The sequence below is a fragment of the Panthera pardus genome, unplaced genomic scaffold (assembly GCF_024362965.1).
Source record: "Panthera pardus isolate Hobbes unplaced genomic scaffold, ASM2436296v1 HiC_scaffold_8, whole genome shotgun sequence".
Taxonomy (NCBI): Eukaryota; Metazoa; Chordata; class Mammalia; order Carnivora; family Felidae; genus Panthera; species Panthera pardus.
Window position 1 is genome coordinate 152,974,746 of NW_026527013.1, and position 20,019 is coordinate 152,994,764.

The following is a 20,019-nucleotide window of genomic DNA, read 5'->3' on the forward strand; positions in this document are numbered from 1 at the left end:
AATCAAGCCCACACCAGCCTCATTTATTCCTCATGAGGGTGTAGCAAGGAACGTTCAGGAGATCTTTAGAGGAAAAAAGTTACTAAACAAATAGCAGGTGGTCCAACAACAATAAAAACATTTCGTTAGTTTGACTATCTCAGACACTGGACCAAAGGCTCTCTCTTGGGAATGCTACAGTTTCTCGTTTTCTTTTTACCTTAAGCTACGCTTGGCAGGTATAATATGGAAGAGGAGACAGAGGGAAAAGAAATGCCAATTACAGTTTAAATTCATATTCATGTCAACTCGGTGTTCGAGGTCTGGGCATGGGACCAGCCCGACCTTTCTTGTAAGCCTTAGCTACTTCTGGCAACTCCTTGTTCTTCTATAGTTTTGAAGCGATTTGCATGCAGAACATCTAAAATGCCTTAGGGGAACGAGGTGTGCCAGTTGGTCTACCCTGTATTTTATTTTTTGTTTTTAATCTAAAGCTGTGTTTACTAAAACATAAGGATCTATTAATCAAAACTACCACAACGACTGCTTCTTCAGCTATGTCAAAAACACCAGAGTATCTGGCCCTTGTGTGTGCATGTGTATGCTTTAAATTTCCTTTATTTTTCCTTCAAGGATTAATATTTGGTTTTGTTGAATGTGCTTCAACTTTCATAATATCCTATTCTGTTGCTTACTAGGCTTTTGTTTTCTCTTTAACATTAAACCTCTTAATCATTTAAAACATACTTGAAGGTCTCTTTCATAGTGGTCTATTTTTTTCTGATTTTTTAGGTCCAAACTCTCCTTGTGGTTGCTCCTGCGACTTTTCCTTCATGAAGGTTTATTTTCACCCACGACTTGCAGCTGCTAACCACGGTTCCGACTTCAGCAAGAGCTGGCCACCCAGAGGAGCACGGCAGGTGCTGGGCTGTGGGTGCCCATGGAAGGCTCACGCGAGCCTCTGCACGGGTCTAGGGGCTTGATCTGCACCAAAATTGTTTTAAAATTTTTAAATGATTTTAGATTTCGAGAGAAGCTGTAAAAATAGTGTTGCATGTCCTTTACTGACATTAAGAGAAGTCTTAGTAATCCTAGTAAAGTTAGCAAAACCAACAAAATTAACCTTTGCACAATACCGCTGACTAGCCTAGGGACTTTATTTGGGTTCCACTGGTTTTTGTTTTTTTTTTTTTTCCTCTAATGTCATTTGTTTTGTTCTCGCTGCTCCAGGATCCCATCCAGGCTTCCACATTTCATCTCCTTGTTATGTTCTACGGCATTTTGTTCCCTTGGCTTTCCTCCGTTTCCAGGCGTTGTCTTGGGTTTCATAAACAACTCCAGGTTGACCCTATTACCTTTCAAGATTGTGCAGACTTTGATCTTCTCATTTACCTTTCTAGATTGTAGAGTCCTAATCTTTTAATTCCTAAATGAATCTGCAAGCATCAATTTGATTAGTGCAAAACACAGTGAGCAGAAGGGGGTGGCACCAACCCAGGGGAGTGAAAACAATTCTGCGAATTCCACAGGCTGACGAGACTCCTTTCCACTTAATTCCTCAGAAAATCAAAGTCGTAGGTGTTCTCGCCAGGGCCACAAAAATTAGAGAAAAAGATCATCTCCTTCAACCATCACATTTCACAAATGAGAAAAATGATCACGTTACAAAGGAAAGAAACAGAAAAATATCACTTGACACCAATTCATAGCATTTATTGACATTTCCATTTAAAATGCTAGGAAAGCAGTATAAATTGTAAACATGGAAACCAAACACTTGCATAAATTATTTCAAAAACTCTACAGCACATTAGAAAACAGTGCAGCTAATTGAAGGGTAGAAACATAACTGACAAATAGAAGGGAAGGTTCGATTACTAAATCATATACCCACACTGAAATTTAAGTGCCCGTTTGAGACCAGCAAACCATGATTGTCAAGTTCAAGTTGCAGTATTGATGCCACAAGTGGCCTCAATTGACTCTGCGTATTTTCGTACATTATCACTCACAATCCAGGAAGGAGAGTGCAGGAAGAGTCAGAGGAACGTGGACCTTGACAAAGTAGGAGGAGACAAGCAGGTATCCCAGAATGGCTCTGCTGAGCCTCCTTTCCTGCAAGGGTAATGAGCCCAATCTCCATGCTCCTTCGAAGATGCTCTGGAGGAGGGCTAAGCAGAGTGTATACCCCTTCCTGAAATGAGCCCTCTGGTGCTTAGAGCAAGTGCGTTAATCGGTGAAAGCCTCCTTCTTTCCCCCCATGAACAAGAGGAACAGCACAGGGTGTCTGGCTTGAACTTGGCCCTGTGCTCTTCCTAACTTGCACACTTAGGTTGTCAAGTCATGAATACTTGAATCAGGGGCATGAGACCCTTCACGACGCTCCAAGTTGTCCAGAAAGTTCTGGTGGAATCAGGGACCAAGCGACTCAAATCTCTGTCCCTTCTACTATTCACTCTTTCTTTAAATGTGAAGTGGCCCCAGGGCAGAGCAACCCAGAGGAAGAAAGGCAAAGCAAGGAGCCTGCATAACTACCCTGTGGGAAACTAATTTGGACTAGACCACCTCAGTTTAAGACATTCATTCCTTCTCTCACTTGCTTGCGGGTTCCTAACTTTGTTTCATGTTTCCAAAGGCATTTAAAATGCTTTTCCTAAATTTCAATGCTGCTGCGTGTTCTTAAGATAAATTCTCAAATGTACTGTTAACACACACAAGCATGGAATTAGGATCGTACCGTGAGGTTTCAGTTTTCAAGTCTTTTTAATATTAGAGAGAGGAGTCCTAAGCACTGAAAGTTGCCTCCAAAAATATCAAAAGAAACCTGAAATATACACACCCCTTATTCATTAGGTAGTAAATGTGAGCCTATTACATTTTATGAGTATGTTACAGCAGTTGCTCTTAGAAACCCCTCTCACCTGTTACAAGAATATCCATTAATGTGTTGGATTAAATGTCAGAATGAAGTTCAAGTTACCATCCCATAAAAATGCATTTTGTGATCAAATGGTCAGTGTGCAGGTACAGAAGCAGACCCCCTCACCCTCCCGCTGGGACAAATGTGGATAAGCAGGCTCTGGAGACTGGCTTTGGAGGTAGAAATGGAATGGCTGCAACTCACCTCGAGCAGAGGTCAGTGTGGTACTTAAGACTGGAAGCCCCCTTCTCCCCTGCCCAGAACCTCAACCAGCTTTCCTTTCAACCAGCAAATTCATTCATGTCTGAGAATCCAGTAGGAAAGGGGACGGGAAGTTCATGTAATGATTAACGTGTGAATTACTGCAAAAGCAAATCGGTGTCCGAGTGACCGGTTTGGCCACTGGAGCACCAAGAAGTGCGAATACAGTCAACACTGACCCTGTACACAGTTAAATGGGAGGCTCAAGAAGCACAGCATTACCTGTTTTGGCCCAAAGCCTTCAGGTGCCCCTCTCACCTGTGCTTTGCATCACAGGCCTCATGCCCTGAAAAGTCCGGTTGGCAAAACCCGCTTAGTCTGCTGCTCAAAAGTCATATGCCACCAAAATCAAACCATATTCTGAAATTAAATAAAATCTGGCGAAAAATTGTGTAGGTAGCTACAAAGAAGTGGAATGGATTTATTTATAACCTACTCTGCTCCACAAAGGATTTAATGTGGTTTTAGGGCTGACCACTGAGATCGGCTCTACGCCATAAACCTTGGTGGAATTCTTGCAATATTTTCATACTTTAGAATTGGTTCCTCCAGCAGTTCTTGGTACCTTTCTCTTCCCTCCTCCAGACTGGATCTCTTGCTGAGCAGACCTTCTTCTCGGACCTGGCCATTTTCTTGCTGTACTACTGCAAACCCGTTCTCACAGTCCCATTTCCTCCTCTTGTTTTATTAAAACTCCTTACAGAGTGCGGTTAGGGATCCTGTCCTCATACTGCAGCAGATCAAGTTCATGTTCAATGACAGCTTCGCCCACTTTCTACGTCCTTCCTCAGGCCTACTCCCAGCTCTTTCCTTGCCATCTCACCAGCTCCCCCGTCTTCATTACAATAGCTTCTCAAGTGGGCTTCTCCCCAGAACCCCGTGGTTTCCAAAGTGCAACTTCCCTTCTCCTGAGTGAGTACCCAACGCACCGGTGTATTTTCAATGAATCTTTCTGACGTTCACACCACATTATGTATCTGTATCTTCTTCTGTCTTTTATACCCATCTGTGCTATCTGCCTTAGACTCTAAGATCTCAGAACACAGGGCTCATGGTGACTTTTTTGGTGCTACAAACAGCAAAAAATCATGAGCAGAAAGATGTTTGATAAACACTGTTTTGAAATTAATGGCAACGGAAGCAAATTTAAAGCAAATCGGGAGAGAAGAAGAGACACACGGAGACCTTAGTTTTGCTCTGGTTACCTCCACGTGAATTCATTCACTGGTAGATGACAGCGTATCAGACTGTCCAATTCCAGTGCAATCATACAGATAACATCTTACATTTCACCAAGCTTTGTGCTCCCTCCTCAAAGGCTGTTTGCACATATGAGCACATGTGAATCTCAAAACAAGAAATTCTGGGAGGTGGGCAGGGGAGGTCTGTTCTCATTCAGCTGATGAGGAGAATGAGGCTCAGGAAAGGACCTGACACAGCAAGTTGGTGACAGAGTAGTCTCTGAAAACGATCATTTCTCCAACTCTCTCTAAAACTGTAACTCAACTTCATAGCTTGCATTATTACCACTAGAACTTTCAAACTAAGGAAAAAGAGACACAAAATTTAACTTTTCATTTTAGAACTCCAAGGCCACCCACGATCGACATGAGGACCTTTCTTTTAAGTAGATCACGTTAACTGAGCGTCCGGAGATCCATTTGGGTGTGGTGCTCCCCACAACAGTTAGTCTGTCCTGAGTTCTGTGACAGGTAGACTGCTGCAGGTGTTCAGAGAACACAAGTGCAGACCAAGTATGGTTTACGACCAACTCACGAACGTTGTGATCCCACAGGCCTGCTCACACCACACCACACCCTGCCGGTTATCACATGTTATCTTTGGTCTTGACATTTGCTTAAAAGTGTATCAATTCTAAGCACAACAATACAGGTAGAATCCTTTCATGCTCATCTGAAAGGCATCAAGATCCCCTACTGCAGCTCCCTGGAGAACAGACATCTGGTTCTGTGATGGACACAGGAGGTAACGATTCTTAGTACACTGGGTACAAACACAACACTGAGCAGAACAGAAGGGAGCCTGTGTTTATTCCACTTGCTGTCACACAGTCTGAACTCACTGTAAGGTGTCCCAAATAAAATTCTGCTTGGGTATCAGGAAACCTGGTATTTCTGAATGACATGCAAAGTACTCCTCCATTTTGGGGAGAGTCTGGTATGCGACCAAGACTGAGAGGTAAGAAATCAAGCCCAGAGGGGGGTCTTCTCTCCCACACTCCTTGGAGCCTTTGAGGGCTGCCTGAAAAGGGGTCTCCGTTCCTTTAACATCCTCGAGAGACTTCCTCTCCTGCGCCCCTTCTCTTCCAGAGGGGCAGGGATGAAATGGCTACATTTAACTTCCCAGAAGCGAGATGCCCTGTATCGTAAGACCATCTGACAGACTTCAATGAGGAAGCGCTGAAACATGATTCTGGCCCCCAGTGATTACATTTTGGAAACCTATTTCAGCTGTTGCAGGGTTCTTAAGACTTGATGCAGATTTTGATTCCTCAGAGTCCTGAATTCTGCCTGTTGATTTGTGGTTAGTTACAAGTAATAGTTGATCTAATAAAAAAGGATTCAGAGTGGAAATCAGTTATCTGTTTTTCTTCTGAACTTCACTCAAGTACCAGAAAGCAGAACGGCCCTTATTATTATGATCCTTCCTCGAATCTGGGAAGTAGGGAAATGTTTACTTCAAGAGTGAATCTCAAGAGAGGCGATACCCTCTGTCAGGCCCCAAGGACGTAAGATGGTTTTAACAGTCACTCAGCGGTCGTGCACAATAAAATCAGAAACTGGGAGCAACTCCCTCCTTTCCCTTGTGGTCCTCAAGGCTCCTCTTTACATTTCTTGATTTATTACAGAGAGGCTGGACCGAACTCCATTTCATTTCCAGGTCTTGAACACAGAGAACGTGATTACTAGAAATGCACTCGTGCATAACAATCTGTTGGCCCTAGGAGTTTTCATAGACAATTTTTGCTCGTGGGAGATTTCTCATTCAAATGTGATTTGCGAGCAACTCATCAGCTAAGTGCAAGGGTTAGTTATGACCTCCTGAAAGCCGCCTCCTCTAGCACTGGCCTTACTGATGGCATGCGCTGAGATGGGATGCTACTGACAGTCACATGCGCCCAATTAATTAAACAGCAAATACACTTAAGAATGTAAATCTAAACTTCGATATGTATTTTGAATAACCAAATAAATAGTAACGTTTCCCCTCCCTGCGCTGGGAGGTTGGTTTGTTTGTTTTCTCCTCCCTAGGACAAAATGAAATCCTCAACATACTCTTCCACTGAAAAAGCCAAAGTTTGCATTTCACAGACATAAAGGTGAAGGGGGCCCTCGGAGCTGTAGCACCAGAAGTAGAAGGAAAAATGCAGATGATGGCTTCTTTTGGAATCATCAGGCTCTACAATCTATCATTTGGTTTCTCACTAGTAGCTTTGTAAATTCCCCAACAGTCTTAGTATTTTTGTTGTTAATACGACTATTAAAATAAGTTCCTATGGAGAAAAAGAGGAAAATCAAGCTGTTAATAAAATGTCTTCAAATCTCTTTTCTCAAAAAACAAAGCAGCAAGTTCATCATACAAACCAGTCTGAATCACATCTTCCCACAGAAACGCTGGATTCCAATAATCCCTAAACCATCTACACAATTTTCATCCTTTACCTTTAAAAAGGAGACTAATTTAGTGATTTTTGTTAGCTTAGTCTTATGGTTTGTCTTCATGAAGTGCTGCTGGCTTTTGGCCAAAAGTACGTAAATTTCGACTGAAACCCAAGTGGTCAAAAAATTGCCAACCGATTAAAAGCATCATGAGCTGTCATGTGACTTATGGCATCTTCTAAAATTGCAACTTGCTCCCTTACATGGGCGCCTAGCCCAGGAGATGCACATCCTCTTACAAACACCCACTCAGTTGATTTCCATTTAGTCTTGCTTCCACGGGAAGCAGATACTTGGCAAATCTGCAAGGCGAGGCCGATCAGCTGTGGAAGTTCTGCACGGCGGTCTGTTTCTGGGAAAGCCGGAGGAGCTCCTCGCGGATCGCTTTGATGAGAGAAGCCGAGGAGTGGCCGGGCTGGAGGTCTTCTGTGGAGCTGGTGGCGTAAGCCAGCCCCGCGCCCTGCAGCCCCCTGTGTGGGAGGTTCCCAGGAGGAGCGGAGGGCTCCCTGCCTGAAGTCCTTGGCACCTGGAACAGCGGTGAGGAAGAATACTCCTGATGGCCAAGCATGTGCGTCTGAAAGAACATGGCAAACGTTACTGTATTTCCCATGTAAGAACAGCAGGGAAAGTCAAATTCGCTGGTGGTAGGTGTACTCCCAGGACGACTTCTGACCACTGCCCACCCACCCTGGCTCTCCAACAAGGCCTCAAGGTGGGCTGGACAGACTGTGGAAGAAGTGCTGGAGGGGGAGCAGTACAATAAAGAAACCCTTGGACTTCACAGATGCCTAATAAATACTTGCTTAAAAGCAGACAGAAGGAATGATGAGGTTGGCCAAGTCTCTGGGCCTCTATGTGTGGAGGTCAGTGGTCCACTGGGAGAACAGGAAGGGACCTAGAGAGCTGGAGTCCCTTCCCTGAGGAGGTGAAAGGTCAAATGAGGGCATCTGAGAGCTGGAAGAGGTGAGCAAGTCCCTGCAGAGCAAATGACAAGAACTGCCTCTGCTCTGGGCCTGGAGCTTTGGGAGGGTGTGCCTGTGACACATGCTGAGACCACAGAACATGCACAAGATCACAAAATCGTTTTCCATTTTATTCATGTGTGTCTATTGACTGTTCTGCAGACCTTTTTCTTTAAAAAGTTATCTGCACTGGGGTACCTGGGTGGCTCAGTCGGTTTAAGTGTCTGACTTCAGCACAGGTCATGATCTCGAGGTCTATGAGTTCGAGCCCCCCGTCGGGCTTTGTGCTGACAGCTCAGAGCCTGGAGCCTGCTTTGGATTCTGTGTTTCCCTCTCTCTCTGCCACTCCCCTGCTCATGCTCTGTTCTCTCAGTCTCTCAAAAATAAATAAACATTAAAAAAAAAAAGTTATCTGCACTGGGGTACCTGGGTGGCTCAGTCGGTTGAGCGTCCAACTGTTGATTTTGGCTCAGATAATGATCTCAGGATTCATGGGATCAAGCCCCATGTCAGGCTTTGCACTAAGAGCACAGAGCCTGCTTGGGATTCTCTGTTTCCCTCTCTCTCTGCCCCTCCCTACACGCTCTCTCTCTCTCTCTCTAAAAAATAAACATTTTAAAATAGTTATCTGTACTGTAACACACGAGAGTTTTGCCTATATTTACATAATATAAATTAATCTGGCATTCATTTGACCAGAATTATTACTTTTCAGTGATTTTTTTTTCATATTTTTTCAGTGAAAAATCTCTCTTTGGATGTACATATAAGTACTAAATCTGTGGTTTCACTTATGCTAAAAATTAGCCTAATGGTAAACATGGCGTTCAAGCTCTAGAATATTCCTACATTTCACGTTTCCAAATAGTGATAAAAGAGGCAGTATAAAGTGAACGCTAGATCTGATAGGAAAACACAAAGCACAGTAAAAAAATAAGCTGGGCACAACGAAGGCAGAAAAAGAAAAGTGTGAGCAAATGTCAAGTAGACACCTGAGATTCTAAGTATAAGAGCATATCTGATAGGGGAAAATTACATTCTGGAGTTAATTTTCTTTCTCTGAATAGTAGAACCATCTGGCCATGAAAAGAATTTAGTGTATCTGCTGGAAAGACACATAAATGCATGTAAAAGTCTTGAGAAAAATGAAGGAAATCATTTGTGGAAATTACCTGTGCCCGTATTGACTCCATTCCTACAAAGGAGCAACCAAAGCAAGGAGAAGCCTCTAAAAGAAACCCTATGCGGGGTGCCTGGGTGGCGCAGTCGGTTAAGCGTCCGACTTCAGCCAGGTCACGATCTCGCGGTCCGTGAGTTCAAGCCCCGCGTCAGGCTCTGGGCTGATGGCTCAGAGCCTGGAGCCTGCTTCCGATTCTGTGTCTCCCTCTCTCTCTGCCCCTCCCCCGTTCATGCTCTGTCTCTCTCTGTCCCAAAAATAAATAAAAAACGTTGAAAAAATAAAAATAAAAAAATAAAAAAAAAAATAAAAGAAACCCTATGCCTTGGAATGCTCCAACCTGTGAGACTACGGCAGAAGCATCTCATGGGGGTCAGAATGGATATGATGTTGATTAGCCCACCACAAAGCACAAATGGTGAGCAAGTAGGCATGTGAGATCATACACGTGTATACAACAGTAACACCAAAGATCAAGTCCAGATTTTAGTCACCTACAGGTTCACATTCTCTACTTGAAAGTTAAAATCAGTGAGACAGAAAGCAGAATTGTGGTTGCCTGTAGCTGGGGGAGAGGCAAAGGGCACTTAGTGTCTAATGAGCACACACTTCCCATTTTACAAGATGAAAAATGCCAAGGAGATGGATGGGGGTGATGGTTGTGCAACATCATGAATGTATTTGAAACCACTGAGCTGGGAACTGGGAAGGGTTAAGATGGTAAATTTTATATTATGCGTGTTTTACCACAATATAAAAAAATTGGAAAAATTTTCAAAGTAGCTGTTACCTATAGGTCTCTGCCCAGATTTTAATGTAACGAACATCACTTTTATTACTTTTTCTGCAAGGTTATTTTCAAAAATTCACTACTTTAAGTCTAAAATCTGCCTCAAGAAAGATGATACACTTTTGAAAAGTTCAATGCCAGTACTCTCCCCCTCTCGGTGGGTGGGAATTTATGATCTAAAAACTGCAGGCAAAAATACACTTGTGGAGAAAAAAGTGAGGGAGTTAGTTACAACTTTTATGTATGTAGGTTTTAAAGAGTGATCCTCAAAGCAGAGGCAGAAGCAGCTAAATTAAGTGATTATTCCGTGATGACCCACACACAAGATACTCACAGCCTCTCTTCGGCCCGCTTCATCCTCCCCGTAGGAAGGCCAGCCTGGTCCCCCATACTGGCCGCCTCTGCTCGGTGGGATTTCCACTGGCTGGGCTCCAATTCTGCTTGCAATCCCCACCTGTGTCAGGTGCTGAATCTGGGAGCCTGAAGGAACAGAGCAGGCACTTGGGTCAACACTTGTTGAGAAGCGAAGTCGCCTGGCAAGACGCTTGGGTTTTGACTATAGATCTTCCTTACGGACAAGGGATACAAGCGTTGTTCAAACACGGCCCCAATTCCATCTCCAGAGGATGATACTTCCTAGGAAAAACGGACTGTGGATTTCTTGGTTCCTCTTACTTCCGTTTAATACGGTGCCTAACAGTGATGTTCTTATGTTCCTATATAGACATCAGAGGACGGGGAATAAAGGCTATAGCAGAGGGCCTTTCCACTCATTTCCAAGAGGTTATAAAGAAGGATGATCTTATTGATTCCAAAGAAAGAAGGGAAAGGTTTTGGAGAAAGCTGAAACCTGGCTCCTGTGTGCTCGTGTTTCTGAGACTCACGAGGAGAGAAAATACAGTATGTATTTGTTCTTAAAAGGCAGGGTGTGTATTTCTTTGATTTCAGAATGTTTACGTACATTTATGTTCACTATATTTACACTGTTTCCACAACTTAGGCATGTCATAATTAAAATTTTAAAGCCACCCACCCAGCCTCTTCAGGGAGCTATGCTGATGGCAAAGCCAGGAGTCTCTCTACAGCTCATTCTCTACACGTAGACAAGCTGTGGCCTCGGGGAGCTATGAAGGCCAGGCTGTAAATGACATATTTTCCTACTCCATCAACTTATGGCATATGGATATATCCCTACTCCATAGATTAAGGGAGACAAAAAAAGTGACCTTTAAGCTCTGGGGAATCAAATACTTGTTCCCAAACGCTCCCAGGATCATCAAATCCGTCTATGCTGTGCAGACTGGCCCTACGAGGTTCAGAGATTTCAGAGGTAGGGAAGGGGGCCCTCTCCTTCTTCCAGCCTTCTCCTACTCTAGCTGTCAAAGTAACAGCCTCCATGAACCAAATACATGTTTTTAAACAAAGGAATGCCACAGTTTCATTTGGATGTGTAATAACTAAATGCTAAAGGTCAGAAAAAAACCTGCTAGGCTCCTGTCAGAGCAATGTACCCAGAAGAGCTCTTGCCAATTACTGAAGTTTCATAAAATTGATTCAAATTATCAGGACCAGGGCACCTGGTAGGCTCAGTCAGTTAAGTATCCCACTTCAGCTCAGGTCATGATCTTGCAGTTTGTGAGTTCGAGCCCCATGCTGCACTGCCAGTGCAGAGCCTCCTTGGGATTCTGTCTCTCTGCCTCTCTCTCTGCCCCTTCCCCGCTTGCACTGCCTCTCTCAAAATAAATAAACAAACTTAAAAAAATAAAATTATTAGTACCATCAGTATGGTTTGCTCAACAGATACTGGTTGAGCAAAACCTGCAAAGAACAAAAATGTAGCACGCTGTTCCCCAGCATTTACCAAGGTGCACACAAGTGCACAGACAGAAAAGCATACCTTTGTGTTAAAAGTGCAATGGTAGTCGAAATCATAATTCAGACACAATTCTGTATCTTGCTTTGTTTACTTAACAATACGGCACGGGCTTTCCCCATGATTCAAGTGGGGCATCACGCCCAGGAAGCCCGGGTTTGCATTCCAGCCCTGGCAGTGACAGCCCTGTGACCTTGGGCAGCCGGCTACCACTCCCACTGAGCCCTGATGCCTCATTTCTCACATGGGGAAAAAACACCCACTTCATGATGTTATTTTCAGAATTGAAAGAGATAAAATAGGTCAAGTACCATAAACATAAGAGGCAATTGGGAAATCTTAAATCCTCTTTTTCTGATTCCTTTTGAGCTCTTCATTTTAAATAGCTACACACTTGGGGACTTCCAGAGAAGGTGGCGAAATAGAAGGATCTGAGGCTCACCTCGTCCCACACTGACACCGAGATAACACCCACATCAGTGTAAATAACCCAGAAAACGACCTGAAGTCTGGCAGAACAGACTCTCCACAACTAAATAGTGAACATAGTGAAGAGGCCATATCCAAAAGGGTAGGGAGGGCAGAGGCATGGTCAGGAACCAAATGGACCCTCCAGATTGTCCTCAGGAGGGAGGGTCACTTCAAGTATAGAAAAGGGTGAGGAGCAGACCCCACACCAGGCACCCCAGGCACAGGGGACTCGAACTGGGAAGACAAACCCCCTTATCGTTTGGCTTTGAAAAACCAGAGGAGCTTAACTTCATGAATTCTTACAATCAGTGGGGCTGAACACCCGAAACTTTAAAAACAAGCAGACTCAACTCTGGTAGTCAGAGGGCAAGAGGAAACTGAGTCTCCACCCTTAAAGAGACAAGACAACAAACAGCTCCACTTAGATACAGCATAGAAGCAGCAGTTGGAAAAATGCCTGGGATATAGAGGTGTCACTTCCCTGCCCTGCCCCTCAGCCTATATAGGTGACACCTGCGGGAACCAGTGCAGCACAAATACTCTCCACCGAGCTCGCTAAGAGTGCCCTGCACCCCTGCACTCTTCTGTGGACCTACCCCCTCCCACCCACCCTTAGCACCTCTCCAAAGTGGCTCCAGGTTCCTCCCAGGGCAGAACTGAGAAACCTTGCTAATACCAGGCACCCTATTCCCGCATTCTCCTGCAGACACACCCCCTCCAAAATGCCCTTGGCAGGAGTCCATCCAAAGAGGGCCCTGAGTGTGGCAGTGTGCCAGGAACCCTGAAAGGTTCCACTCTTTTTTTTTTTAATTTATTTTAAATCCTAACCATTTTCAACATGCTGTGCCACATATGTCTAGTTTTTCTTTCTTAGTGGTTCATGTTTTGGTAAAGCTTTCTTTGCCTCTGCAGATGTATTGATCTCTCTTAATATGTTACACCATCTTTGTTGTAAAAATACAAGTCAGAAGGCATAGTCCTTAATATTTCTAATTTTATTTTAATAAAGGGAATCGGTTTCCTGGCATGTAGCTAGCCAGGTCTTCTTAAAAAAAACAAAAACAAAAAAAAAAGCAAACAAAAAACTCCACAGGATAAAAAATGAGAATAGATTAAGGGAACTCAGCAATACAATCAAGTACAACAAGATTTGCACTAGAAGGATCCCAGAAGGAGGAGAGAGAGACAATGGGCCAGAAATTTATTTGAAGAAATAATAGCTGAAAGCCTCCCAAATCTGAGGAAGGAAATAAAAATCCAGATCCTGGAGGCACGGAGAGCCCTCCACAAAATCAACCCAAGGAGGTCCACAACAAAACACATAGTAATTAAAATGGCACAAAGTAGTGATAAAAAGAGAGTTTTAAAAACAGCAAGAGAAAAGAAAACAGTTACATACAAGGGAAACCCCATAAGGCTATCAGTGGACTTTTCAACAGAAACTTTGCAGGCCAGAAGAGAGTGGCATGATATATTCAAAATGCTGAAAGGAAAACAAAAACAAAACCTGCAACCGAGAAACACTCTATCTAGCAAGGTTATCATTCAGAATAGAAGGAGAGACAAAGAGTTTCCCAGACAAACAAAAGTTAAAGAAATTCACCACCGCTAAACTAGCCCTACAAGAAATGTTAAAGGGGATCTTTGAGTGGAAACAAGAGAACATAAGCACGAATAAGAAAAATAGGAAGCACAAAAGCTCTGCAATTAAGCATAACCATAAAAATCAGTCAAGGGATTTACAAAATAAAAGGATGGAAAATATGCACCATATACCTAAAACACGGGAGGGAGAGGAGTAAAAATTTAGTGCATTCAACTAAATGGGTTCAACTTCAAGTGACGATCAACTTAATATAGACTGCAATATGCATAAGACATTCTTTTCTTTTTTTTTTTTTAATTTTTTTTTTTTTTTTTTTTTTTAAGGTTTATTCATCTTTGGGACAGAGAGAGACAGAGCATGACGGGGGAGGGGCAGAGGGAGAGGGAGACACAGAATTGGAAGCAGGCTCCAGGCTCCGAGCCATCAGCCCAGAGCCCGACGCAGGGCTCGAACCCACGCACCGCGAGATCGTGACCTGAGCTGAAGTCGGACGCTTAACCAACTGAGCCACCCAGGCGCCCCATGCATAAGACATTCTATATAAACCTAATGGTAGCCACAAGGAAAAACCAGTAATAAATATGAAAAAATAAAGAGAAAGGAATTCAAGCATATCACTAAATTAAACCAGTAAACCACGAGATAAGAGAGTAAGACGAAAATAGAAAAGAACTACAAAAATACTGTAAAACAAGTGACAAAATGACAGTAAGTACAAAGCTATCAATAATTATTTTGAACGTAAATGGACTAAATACACCAATCAAAAGATGCAGGGTGACAGAATGGATAAAAAAGCAAGACCCATCTATAAGGTGCCTACAAGAGACTCATTTCAGACCTAAAGACACATGCAGACTGAAAGTGAAGATATGAAAAAATATTTATCATGCAAATGGAAGTGAAAAGAAAGCTGGGGTAGCAATACTTATATCAGACAAAATAGACTTTAAAACAAAGACTGTAACAAGAAACAACGAAGGACACTACATAGTCATAAAGGGAACAATCCAACAAGAAGATATAACAATTACAAATATTTATGCACCCAACATAGAAGCACCCAAATACAGGAAGCAGCTATTAACAAACATATAGGAAGTATCAATAGTAATACAATAACAGTAGGGAATTTAAACACACCACTTACATTGTTGGATAGATCATCCAAAGAGAAAATCAACAAGGACACAGTGGCTTTGAATAACACATTAGACCACTTGGATTTAACATACATCAGAACATTCTATCCCAAAACAGAATACACATGTTTTTCAAGTGCACAAGGAACATTTTCCAGACTAGATCACAGGTTAGGCCACAAAACAAGTCTCAACAAACTCAGAAAGAATGAAGCCATACCATGCATCTTTTCTGACCACAATACCATGAAACTAGAAATCAACCACAAGAAAAAAATATGGAAAGACCACAAATACACGAAGGTTAAATTCTTTTGAAGTGCACAAAGAACATTCTCCAGAATAGATCACAGGTTAGGCCACAAAACCAACAAGTCTCAACAAATTCAAAAAGACTTAAGTCATACCAAGCATCTTTTCTGACCACAATACCATGAAACAAGAAATCAACCACAAGAAAAAATATGGAAAGACCACAAATACATCGAGGTTAAATTACATGTTGCTAAACAATGAATGGGTCAACCAAGAAATCAAAGAGGAAATCAAAAAACACAGGGAGATAAATGAAAAAAAGAAAAACAACCACAATGGCCTATTATCTTTGGGATGCAGCAAAAGCTGATCTAAGAGAGAAGCCTATTGCAATATAGGCCTACCTCAAGAAGCAAGAAAAATCTCAAATAAATACCCTAAGCTTACACTTAAAGGAGCCAGAAAGAGAACAAATAGAACCCAAAACCAATGAAAGGAAGAAAATAATAAATATTAGAGCAAAAATAAATGAAATAGAAACTAAGAAGATAATAGAACAGATCAATGAAAAACAGGAGCTGGTTCTTTCAAAACGCAAACAAAATTGATAAGCCTTTAAACCAGATTCATCAAAAAGAAAAAAAAGGACTCAAATAAACAAAATCAGACACAAAAGAGGAGAAATAACACCAACACCACAGAAATACAAAGGATTCTAAGAGATTACGAAAAAGTATATGCCAACAAATTGGATAACCTAGGAGAAATGGATAAATTCTTAGAAACAAATAACCTCCCAAAACTGAATCAGGAAGAAATAGAAAATTTGAGCACACTGATTACCAGTAATAAAATCAAGTCAGTAATCAAAAAGCTCCCAACAAACAAAAGTCTATGAAAAAATGGCTTCACAGATTAATTCTACCAAACATTTAAAGAATACTTATTCTTCTCAAAGTATTCCAAAAAACAGGAAGGAAAGCTTCCAAACGCATTCTGTGAGGTTAGCATTACCCTGATAAAGACAACACAAAAAGAGAAAACTACAGGCCAATATCTCAGATGAACATAAATACAAAATCCTCAACAAAATATTAGCAAACCAAATCCAACAACACATTAAAAAACTCATTTGCCACAGTCAAGTGGGATTTATTCCTGGGATGCAAAGGTAATTCAATATTCCCAAATCAATCAACATGATATATCACATCAACAAGAGAAAGGATAAGAACAATATGATCATTTCAACAGATGCAGAAAAAGCATGTGACAAAGTAAAACATCCATTCATGCTAAGAACCCTCAACAAACTAGGTCTAGAAGGAAAATACCTCAACATAATAAAGGCCATTTTGAAAACCCACAGCTAACATCACACTCAATGGTGGAAAACTGAGAGATTTTCCCCTAAGATCAGGAAGAACAAGACAAGAACGTTGACTTTCACCACTTTTTTTTTTTAGTTTATTTATTTTGAGAGACAGGGAGAGGGAATGGAGGCAGGGCACAGATAGAGAGAGGGAAAGAGAGAAAGAATGCCAAGCAGACTCCCTGCTGTCACTGCAGAGCCCAACAGGGGGCTTGAACCCACAAACCGGGGAGATCATGACCTGAGCTGAAATCAAGAGTCGGACGCTCAACCAACTGAGCCACCCAGGCTCCCCTCTCATCACTTTTATTCGACACTGTACTGGAAGTCCTAGCTACAGCAATCAGACAACAAAAAGAAATAAAAGGCATCCAAATCAGTTAGAAAGAAGTAAAACTTTGACTATCTGCAGACACCTACTAAACACAGAAAACTCTAAAGGCTCCACCAAAAAACTACTGTAACTGATAAATGAATTCAGTAAGGTCACAGGATACAATATCAATACACAAAAATCTAGTGCACTTCCATACACTAATAATGAAGTAACAGAAAGAGAAGTTTGAAAAAAATCCCATTTTCTACTGCACCGAAATGAATAAGACACCTAGGAATAAACTTAATACAGTGGTGAATGATTTACATTCTGAAAACCATAAACATTGATGGAAGAAACTGATGACACAAACAAATGGAAAGATATTCCATGCTCCTGGATTAGGAGAATACTGTTAAAATGTCCATACTATCAACAGCAATATAGGGGTGCCTGGGAGGCTCAGTTGGTTAAGTGTCCAACTTCGGCTCAAGTCGTGATCTCACAGGTCATGGATTTGAGCCCCACATCAGGCTCCTTGCTCTCAGTGCAGAGCCTGCTTGACATCCTCTGTCCCACTCTCTTTCTGCCCCTCCCCTGCTTGCATTCTCTCAAAACTAAACAAACATCAAAAACATTTTTCAACATAACTAAAACAAATAATCTTAAAATTGGTATGGAACCACACAAGACCCCAAATAGCCAAAGCAATCTTGACAAAGAAAAAAAAAAACAACTGGAGGTATCATAATCCCAGATTTTAACATATACTAAAAAGCTGTGGTAATAAAAACAGTATGGTACTGGCACAAAAACAGACACAGATCAATGGTACAGAACAGAAAGCCCAGAAATAAACCCACAATTATATGGTCAATTAATCTTTAACAAAGGAAGCAAGGATATGCAATGGGAAAAAGTCTCTGCAACGAATTATGTTGGGAAAACTGGACAGCTACATGCGAAAGAATAAAACTGGACCACTTTCTATACACAAAAATAAACTCAAAATGGATTAAAGACCTAAATGTGAGACCTAAAACCTTTAACATCCTAGATGAGAGCACAGGCAGTAAGGTCCCTGACATCGGCCACAGCAACATTTTTCCAGCTATGTCTCCTGAGGCAAGGGCAAAAAAGCAAAAATAAACTATTGGGACTACATCAAAATAAAAAGCTTTTGGGGGCACCTGGGTGGCTCAGTCAGTTAAGCATCCCACTCTTGATTTTGGCTAGGTCATGATCTCACAGTTCATGAGTTTGAGCCCTATGTCAGGCTCTGCGCTGACAGTGCTGAGCCTGCTTGGAATTCCCTCTCTTTCCCTCTCTCTTTGCTCCTTCCCACCCCACCCCCATCTCTCCCTCTCTCAAAATAAATAAACTTAAAAAATAATAAAATAAAATAAAATAAAATAAAAATAAAAAGTTTTTGCACAGCAAAGGAAACAATCAGCAAAACAAAAAGGCAACCTACAGAATGGAGAAAGATATTTGCAAATGACATAACAATAAAGGGTTAGTATCCAAAATATATAAAGAACTGACACAACTCCACACCAAAACAAACAAACAAATAACGCAGGTCAAAAATGGCAGAAGACATGAACAGACATTTCTCCAAAGAAGACATCCAGATTGCCAACAGACGTCTCATCATCAGGGAAATGCAAATCAAAACCACAAGGAAATAGCACCTCATATCTGTCAGAATGGCTAAAATCAAAAACACAAAAAACAAGTGTTGGTGAGGATGTGGAGAAAAAGAAACACTTGTGCACTGCTGGTGGGAACGTAAACTAGCGTAGCCACTGTGGAAGACGGTATGGAGATTCCTCAAAAAATTAAAAATAGAATTACCGTGTGATCTAAAAAGAGAAATACACTACTGAGTATTTACCCAAACAACATGAAAACACTATTTTGAAAACATATATGCACCCCTATGTTTATAGCAGCATTACTTACAATAGCCAAATTGTGAAAACAACCCGAGTGTCCATCAACAGACGAATGGATGAAGAAGAGGTGGTGTATATATACAATGGAATATTACTCAGCCGTAAAAAGAATGAAATCTTGTCACCTGCAACAACATGGATGGAGCTAGAGGGTACACTGCTAAGTGAAACAAGTCAGTCAGATAAAGACAAATACCGTATCACTTAACTCATGTGGAATTTAAGAAGCAAAACAAACGTACAAAGAAAAAAAAAAAAAGAGATAAACCAAAAAAACAGACTCTTAACTATAGAGAACAGATGGTTACCAGAAGGGAGGGGGTTGGGGGGAAGGGTGAGGGGTATTAAGAGGACACTTATCTTGGGGCGCCTGGGGGGCTCAGTCAGTTAAGAGTCCAACTCTTGATCTTGGCACGGGTCATAATCTCACGGTTTGTGAGTTCGAGACCCACATGGGGGGCTCTGCGCTGACAGCGCAGAGCCTGCTTGGGATTCTCTCTCTCTCCCTCTCTGTCTGCCCCTCCCCCACTTATGAGCACATGCATGTGCACACGCTTTCAAAATAAACTTAATAAAAAAGAGTATCTGGGGCGCCTGGGTGGCTCAGTCGGTTGAGCATCCGACTTCGACTCAGGTCACAGTCTCGCGGGCTGTGAGTTTGAGCCCCGCGTCGGGCTCTGTGCTGACCATTCACAGCCTGGAGCCTGCTTCGGATTCTGTCTTCCTCTCTCTCTGCCCCTCCCCCACTCATGCTCTGTCTCTCTCTCTGTCAAAAATAAACATTTAAAAAAAATTTTAAAAAAAGAGTATACTTTTCTTGATGAAGACTTGAGTAACGTATAGAAATGTTGAATCACTATATTGTATGCCTGAAACTAATATAACACTGCATGCTAAGTATACTGGGATTTAAAAAAAAAAACTAAAATGAAATTAATTAATAATAAACAGCTGCACAATTTATGCACTGATCCCCTCATTACTAGGCATTTAGAGGGCTCACAATTCTCTATTATGAATAATGTGCTGATAAACACCTTTGCACTCGTTTTTCCCCAATATTTGGATTTCTTTGGGGAGGAGGATCCTAGATTCTCAAAAGTAGAATTAGCAAATGCAAAGCTTAGTAAGTCATACTGCCCAGCTGCTTTCCCAATGTTTAGTGATTTACACCACCACTGGAAATATACTAATAATAATTGCAGCTGATATTCACTGAAAGTTTGCAACACGTCAGGCACTATTTTGAGCACTTTG

General features: G+C 41.9%; 1 protein-coding gene across 1 annotated transcript in view; it reads right to left on the reverse strand.

Annotated features, from left to right (window-relative positions):
• Positions 1-1,671: 1,671 nt before the first annotated feature.
• KIAA1549 (KIAA1549 ortholog) overlaps positions 1,672-20,019 on the reverse strand; it is a 168,563-nt gene continuing 150,215 nt past the window's right edge. The window contains exons 22-23 of the mRNA XM_053896747.1: positions 10,104-10,249; positions 1,672-7,414 (exon numbers count right to left, since the gene is read on the reverse strand). Coding sequence (XP_053752722.1) covers positions 7,160-7,414; positions 10,104-10,249 — 401 coding nt within the window. The 3' untranslated portion in view covers positions 1,672-7,159. The remainder of the gene's footprint in view (positions 7,415-10,103; positions 10,250-20,019) is intronic.